This window comes from Balaenoptera ricei, chromosome 13 (genome assembly GCF_028023285.1).
Source record: "Balaenoptera ricei isolate mBalRic1 chromosome 13, mBalRic1.hap2, whole genome shotgun sequence".
In the NCBI taxonomy this organism is placed as follows: Eukaryota; Metazoa; Chordata; class Mammalia; order Artiodactyla; family Balaenopteridae; genus Balaenoptera; species Balaenoptera ricei.
In genome coordinates this window covers 58444138-58452045 of record NC_082651.1, presented here as the reverse complement: position 1 = coordinate 58452045, position 7908 = coordinate 58444138, and the positions used below count along the sequence as shown (strand labels likewise).

Sequence of the window (7908 nt, the reverse complement as noted above, 5' to 3'; positions counted from 1 at the left end):
GGGACATTCCCTCTCAAAAGCCAGCCACCAGGCTCTGATAAATCCAGGCTAAATGGAAGGGTCATTTAAGAGCTGCAGCTGAGCTCTCAGACATCAGTCAGTATTAACTGTCAACCAGGTTGTCCAACCTAGTAGAGCCTTCAGATGACTTCAGCTTAGCTATTATCTGATTGCACCTGCATGAGGGACATCCAGAAAGGTCTGCCCAGCTTAGCCCAATCAACCCAAAATACTGCGTAAGGCAATAATAAAGGGCTGTTTTAAACCAGTAAGTTTTAGAGTGGTTCATTAGTTTATAGTAGATAACCGGTACCTTGATTGATTCATTCATTCACAATTTATTGAGCCTTTTATAATGTATTATTTGGGATACCGTGATATAATATTAATGTAATGAGGACTCTGTTGATGAGCCTGCCCAGGTCACCTGCTTCTTTAAAACCCTGGAGGGTGGGGAAAACATGAATCAAGGTGAAAGTTAAATAAACTCAAAAAGAAGTTCTAAGATTATTTTTAAGTATAAAAAACTACCCTTGACAAGTGTTGAAATTCATTAAAAGAAAAACATCATCATTATTATAAAGCCACATTTGTAGGATAAAATTTTTTTTTCACGATTATTATATTTTATTTAAAGGTTTTAAAAGATAAGGGGCAGAGCTCACAAAAGTTACCTGAATCATTAAAAACCACAAAGTTGGAGAACTTTTTGTTAAAAGAGTGGATACCAAAATAGCTTTTAGGAAGAAGATAACCTATAAGTCTTTTAAATTGTTGAAGAAAGCAAAAGAAGGCTTAACATATGAAAGATAAAAGTTATATTTATAAACATGCTAAAGAATACATTAAAAGAAACAAAAAAGAATGAGGAAAAATAAACTGTCTTAATCCTGTTATACATGAACATCATTTCTATGGGAGTCTACAGTCCACTTCAACAGTATTCAAACAACAAAATCCCCATCACTGAAAGAGCTTCAACACTCCTTTGGAGTTGGCTATTACAGAATTTATCCTGCATATAGGGTATGCATGAAAAACATCCTGGAGACTCAGAATATCTGCAAACATGAAACTGTTTCTCTAAATTGCACTTATTGGTCTTGAATCCCATAAAGGGGGGTCAACTACAACTTGAAGCTTGTCATCTTGTGGTGGGAAAGCAATTTGAAGCCAAAGGGAACTTTGCTACAGTTCATTCATGTGGCTCTAAGTATATTCTATAAGCTTCTCCTCAATGCTAAATATCTACTGAGAATTAAAGAGGAGATGAAACTTTCTAACCAATTCCAAGAATTCATGTAATAAAGGGTAATCATTACAGAGTTTATATATACTCAGTTTTCTTAAAGCCATAGATTTTATTATAGAGAGGAGAAAGAAAATGGCATTAATAGATCAAGCACATGAATTCCAGAATACTGAATTCCTTTTCCTCTTGCTTAACAACCAATTACATCCATGGACTGCAAAATTACAGCCATTGCAAAATTTTTAGTGTTTTGCATCTTGTCAAAGAAAGACCAATATTTTTGCCTGAGTGTCCCCTTAACCTTATGAGCTATTATTTTTTAACTTTCTATAAAATTTCTTTTCAAATAATTTATTAATTATAACAACTGGGAAAAGCAGTGTGAGGACCTGAATACTTCAGCCAAGCAGTGAAGGCAACAAACTTCCTTAAACCTGCTCTCCTGCCTGGATTTTTATATACTAAAATAACCTTTCTCCCTCACTTCTCCGGGGGTACCCAGAAGAGAGTGGCATTTCTTGGCCATCACAAGTCTCAGGTAGAATCTTCTCTGTTCTTCAGTGTTCTGACAAAGGCCTCTGGACCTGTAGCTCATGCCTCTGGTAATTCAGTCTTGTTCTCAATAAGAGAGATGTCCAGCACAGGTAAAACTAGCTGAAAGGCATCCTGAATGTAGGAAGCACTGTTTGATGCCTCTAGAAATACTGCAGTGATTAATGGATTAAGGACGTCTGCCTTTTCCTTGACCCCAGCAGATGTTAGGCAGGTGGTGAACTCTTTAGACAGAGAGGACAACTCTTTACACAACACAACTGTCATCTGGGAAAGGGCTCTGCTCCTTTCTATGGCTGTTACTTCCTGCTTCCTGCCATGCAGAACCAGAGCCGCTGTTTTGTGAAAAAGTTCAATTGAGCAGGCAGTCAATTCTGCTAGGCTCCAGATTGCAAATGCATGGATATCCTCTATTGAGTTGTTATTGATTTGCTCAATTTTTTCTGCTTCCAACTGTTTTTTCCTTCTTCCTTCTCTTCTAATGGTTTGGCCAGAGGTGTCCTGATCCATTCACAGGCTGTATTTCTTGCCCTAGTAAGTTTCTCCAGTTTGGAGGAGACATGCAGCTGGGAAAATAGCTCTGTTATCTCTCTGGTAAAGTCTTCATCCCCTTTCTTCTCTTCCTCCTCTTCCTCACAGAACTCTGCTAGGGAAAATGCCTCTTTGAGTTGCTCCAATTCAAATTTTAGAGTCTCTAATTCTTCTCCACTTAGAGAATTAAGAATAGATTTCACCTTTATTTCACTTTCTCGGGAGAACATCTCCAGAGCTTCTAGATGTGAAAGGCCTTGAAATTCATCAAAGAGTAGCCCATAATGAGTTTTCTTGTCCGTTTCCATGGTAACCTCATTGGCAGTCCGTAGCTTTTCTTTCTCCTTTGCCTCTCGTAAAACCTGAGACAGTGTGGAAGTCCGGTTCATCAGACCCTTGGCTCTTTTAAATCCAGGATCCCCTTCTGCTATTACATCCATTGTCTTTTTCCCAATGAATTCTAAGGCATCCAAACCCCCACTGATAACACACTTTCCTGTGCTCTGAACAGCAGTAGAGATGGTTGAGAATACCCCAAATGGCCCACTCACTGGAGAGGAGTTTTCATTCTCTTTGGCATTTGTCTCTCCTGTTGCATACTGGACTTCAGATGAAATTTCACTGGGACTAGGGATTCCAAGGGAAGTCTCTGCCTTCTCAATAACATTTGCAATACCTTGTCCTACTGTGGCTACTGTAGCTGAGGCTGAGGAGAGCAAGGACTTGCCCCAACTGCCCCAATAGCCCCATCCGGTCTGGGGTACATCTTTGGAAACAGTCTCTTTGCCTGCAGCCTGTGATGTCTGAACAGGGAGAACGTCTGAAGTCTCAAGGTCACTGGAAGGTTTGGACTCTGGTCTTTTCCAAGTAGAAGCTACAGGTTCTGATTTACTCTCTGACTTGGCACTTTGGTCAACTGACTCAAAATTCTTGGTTGGCTCACAGTTCTCATCTTCAAGGATGGAGGTTGCTTCAGTTATCACTTCAGTCTCAATATCATCTTTATCCGACATGATTAGATCATTGCCGCCTCCACAGCCGCAGAGAAGCCGCTCCCTACTCAAAAAAATTTTTTTAATAAAATTATTCAAACCCTGGTTCCACTGTCTTCTAGCTGTGTGATCATGATCACATATTTTAAAGGTTCCGTGCTTCATTCATAAGTAGCTTGTTTGGCTGTTGGCAGACTTAAATGACTCAATATGTGCAAAACTCTTAGAATAGTGCCTGCTGTGTGTGTGTGTGTGTGTGTGTATGTATTAGCCATTTAAGAAATGTTAGCTTTTTGTACATATATTTATACTCATAAGCATGTTATTTGTGTCTAGAACAAACTAGACTTGATGGAAGGCAAGCATGAACCTACTCCCTTATCTTCCTGCCATAGATTTCAACCATGACATATTAAACTCTCCTTTTAGAGGATTTTTTTCAGAGACAAAGGACTTTGTTATTTACAGCAGAAAAATTAGCATGAGCTTCAGGTTTGTGTTGGTACACCTCAAGCCTAATTTCCAAGGGCGTGAAGTAGACTGGTCCAGATGGACGCTGCTCACAGAGTGAGCTTGTGTCAAGCTGAGGAATCCCAAGCTTACAGAACTTCAAACTTTTATCATGGGCAACAAACAAACCTGGCTGACCTTTGTTCTGCAGGAAAAGATTATCTAATATTTATTGAGTACCTCCTGTGTACTAGGCACTGCAAGACCCCATATAAGTCATTTTATACAGCGTAAATCATTTAATCCTCCACACAAACAAAACTGTGAAATAGGTTATGGAGATATTCAGGAAAGACACATAACTTCCCCAAAGTCACATAGCTATGGCGGACAAATATGGAATTTGGTCCAATTTGGTCTGATGTTTTTCCCTACCTTGCTGTCTAGGGAAAATAAATAATAAAGAAATCTCCTCGAAACCCACCACTTAAAAATGATAAATCCAATTACTATGGCCTCTCATGTTTAGAGAAAGTTGATAAAATATTTTGGATTCATGTATCTCTGAAGGTAGAGGAAGGTGGAGTGTTGGCTCATTGAAGGTAATTGCTATCTTTGGAGCAAGCAGCCACAGTGCTGGGATTCAGCAAGTGGACTCAGCTCCATCTCTCCCTGGTCTTGTCCTCTTGTTTCATTCTTTCACCCCTCATGCATAGTTAGAAAGCCCTCAGGGAGCTGAAACTTCCAGGCCTATCCAGTATATATTGCATTTGCCAGACACTCAGTCATTCAATCTTTTACTCTCAGACTTAGACCCCTTGAGCTGATAAAATAATAAGAGCAAACACTCACAGGACTTGTGCTGTGTGCCAGGCATGGTTCTATGCCCTTTACATATTTTACCTCATTTAAGACTCACAAGAACTTCCTAAATAGACACTACTATTATCCTCATCTTTTAGATGAGGAAACTGAGCTAGGAGAGGTTAAGTAACTTTCCTGAGGTCACACAATTAGTTAAGTGCTAAGGATGGGAATTAAAACTGGGCAGTCTGGTCCATAGGCTGTGCTCCTGAGCATTACATTACTGCTATCAAGGAAGCACGTTCAGTGTTTCTTCCATGTTCTTTCTTATAAGGCTCTGGGCAGGATCTCAGAGCTTTTGCTGCCATCTTACCTCCCCATCCCATGCCCAGAAACTTTTTTTTTTCTTTATTTAAATCCAGAGAAAGATTAAATTCAGATCATTTTCAGAATTTTTACTCAGTTTTTTGGTTGCTTGACTTAGAGTTTACCAAGCACTATTCCAGTATTCTTTTTAAATGAATCCATCATGAAGGCTGGGCTTAACATTACAAACCTTGGAGAAGAAACAGACATGAATTGTACAAAATTAATCAAGACAAATGCAGTGGCATTGGTTCTATTGTCAACTTGCGGGGCCCACAGAGTTTTAAGGTGATTGGCATCTCAATGGGGATGGGAAATAATAAAGAAGATTTTCAAGGTTATGTGAAACAAAAATGGTAGAACAAGCTATCTTGCAAACCCTCCTGGATATATAAAGGAACCCTTGGAATCATATTTTTTTTTTTTTTTTTTTTTTTACAGATGTGACTGTCCCATTGGTTTTTTTTTTTTTTTTTTTTTTAATTTATTAATTTGGTTGCACCGGGTCTTATTTATTTATTTATTTATTTATTTATTTATATTTATTTTTGGCTGTGTCGGGTCTTCGTTTCTGTGCGAGGGCTCTCCAGTTGCGGCAAGCGGGGGCCACTCATCATCGCGGTGCGCGGGCCCCTTCACTATCGCGGCCTCTCCTTTTGCGGAGCACAGGCTCCAGACGCGCAGGCTCAGTAGCTGTGGCTCACGGGCCCAGTTGCTCCGCGGCATGTGGGATCTTCCCAGACCAGGGCTCGAACCCGTGTCCCCTGCATTAGCAAGCAGATTCTCAACCACTGCGCCACGAGGGAAGCCCCGGAATCATATTTTTATTGATTTTGTGGAAAGTTTTAACTGAGCCTTATTGAAATATATAAAATATTTGAGGAAAATGTTCATGTTCACTTAAGTACCAAAAGGTCTTAAGAAATGCTATATTACATAAATTATAAAAGGTCCCAGGAAATTCATTTTGTTTTCAAAGAATTAGCTAAAATTTTGAACGGATTAATTATTTAGGTACTTTTGAACTGAAACACAAATGCTCACCCATCTTCTTTCTTGTTTTCTGCTGGGTCTGGCAACTGTCTAGTTTAATTTGGAGAACATAATAGGCTTTGCCTAAGTATCCATTGTGTAATTTTAAATATCTCTTCTGTAGGGAGAAAATTGATTACCTCTTATATTCTAATTGGAAAAAGCACTCACAATATTAGTAGCGCATTCAGGAGGAAAAGATAAAGATTTAGACAAGATAGTAGAAGGTAATTTCATGTTCACTTTTATAGTTATATTAGAAAATGGGCCCAAATGTGAATGACATAATTATAGAAGTATTTACCTTAATTGAGGTTTTGTCACAAAGTTGACCATACTAGTTTCAAAATTGCTGTAGTATTGTGCAAATTGGTCAATATTAATAAGCCTGTATTTTGAAACCCAAGAGAAATAGGACAACATGGACAAAGCTATGAAATTTCCATACTTAGCTCCTGGTTCTTTTAGAATTCTGGAAGTAATACATCCCTCCTCCTGATACACACACACACACACACACACACACACACACACACACACATATATATACATGTGATGAAGACCCACTACCCGAAGGTGATAATAGGAAAGACTTACAAGTCCTTAAGGATACAGGTGAAATAAGGGGAAGGTTAGTCAGGACAGAGCAGTGAAGAGACACGTAGAAATAAAACTCTCATATGATTTCACAGAAAAATCAAAACCTTTTCTTTTTCCACATGAAAACTGAAGGGAATATAGGACATATGACTTCTCACTCTACTTTAAAATGATACCAACTCTGCTGAAGAAAAAAACGATGAATTTTTCATTATATTTGAAAGTAGTTGTACAATTTTATGGCAGATGAATTCTCCTACAGAATCTTCGGTCTCTGGTATAACAAATCCCTCACATAATAAATCTTTTATGACTCAAGGAAACTTTATGTTTTTACCTAAATAAACGTTTTCCTATGAGATGTTCTTCAAAAAGTATAACAACTTTAGTAACCTTCAGTTGTGGGATCTATTTTACGTTTTTGGCACAGTGAGACCAGTTCTTTAATTCACAGAGGTAACGTGGGTGTTCACATTCCCACAAAGAGCTAGCTTTCTTTGGGGGAAAACGTTGCTTCCTCCCACGTCTGTGAGCAGAAGTGTGACCCACTCCTCTGCCACACTTTCTGCCCAGTGTTCTCAAGCCTTGGGGCAGATTATCTTGGGTTGTCCTTGTGAATCTTCATTGCCACTGTTGTAGCTGAACCTTAGTTATAGGAGAGCAGTTTTCTACTCCATTCTGACAAAAGCAGACAATGAAAAATAAACAGGAAAACTTTCCCCTCTTTGGGCCAAAATATCCCATTGAGAAAGTAGCAGACTAATAGCAATGCAATGGAAGCTCCCTTTTTGATAAAATCAAAGAGAACCAAGACACAAAAATCAGAGTAGCTAAATTAGCACTGGTATAAGAAACCAGGTCTTTATCATTTTAATCAGTTATTATTTTCACAAGACTTTATTTCAGAGTATCTCAACCTTGGTGCTATCAACATTTGGGGCTAGATAATTCTTTGTTGTGGGGGACTGTTCTGTGCATTGTATAATGTTTTGAAGCATTTCTAACTAGGCCCACTGGATGGTCACCTATAGCACCCCCTCCCACCCCCAGCAGTTGTGACAACAAAAATGTCTCCAGACATTGCCAAATGCCTCCTGAGAGTAACATCTCTCCTGCTTGAAACTACTGCTTATTGGAATCTATGCATAAAAATCCATAAAACCTGGCATATAAGTATTTATTAAAATCAATAAATTAGCAAGTGAAGGTGATTAAATTGCTTATCCCATTGCCTAGTATATAGTTGAATATTTAGCAAATAATAGTTCTTCCAAATCCCAGGTATGATATCTTGTAACTAAATTTGCCAAAATTAGTTCCAATTCCTGG

The 7908-nt window shown here is 38.7% G+C and overlaps 1 protein-coding gene across 1 annotated transcript; it reads right to left on the bottom strand.

Annotated features, from left to right (window-relative positions):
• Positions 1-966: 966 nt before the first annotated feature.
• On the bottom strand, positions 967-3384 carry LOC132376893 (protein FAM114A2-like). The gene is given in 3 exon segments (XM_059942796.1): positions 967-1857; positions 1859-2265; positions 2268-3384. Coding segments are annotated over 3 exon segments (1536 nt in total). The 5' UTR covers positions 3349-3384; the 3' UTR covers positions 967-1809.
• Between the last annotated feature and the right edge of the window lie 4524 nt (positions 3385-7908).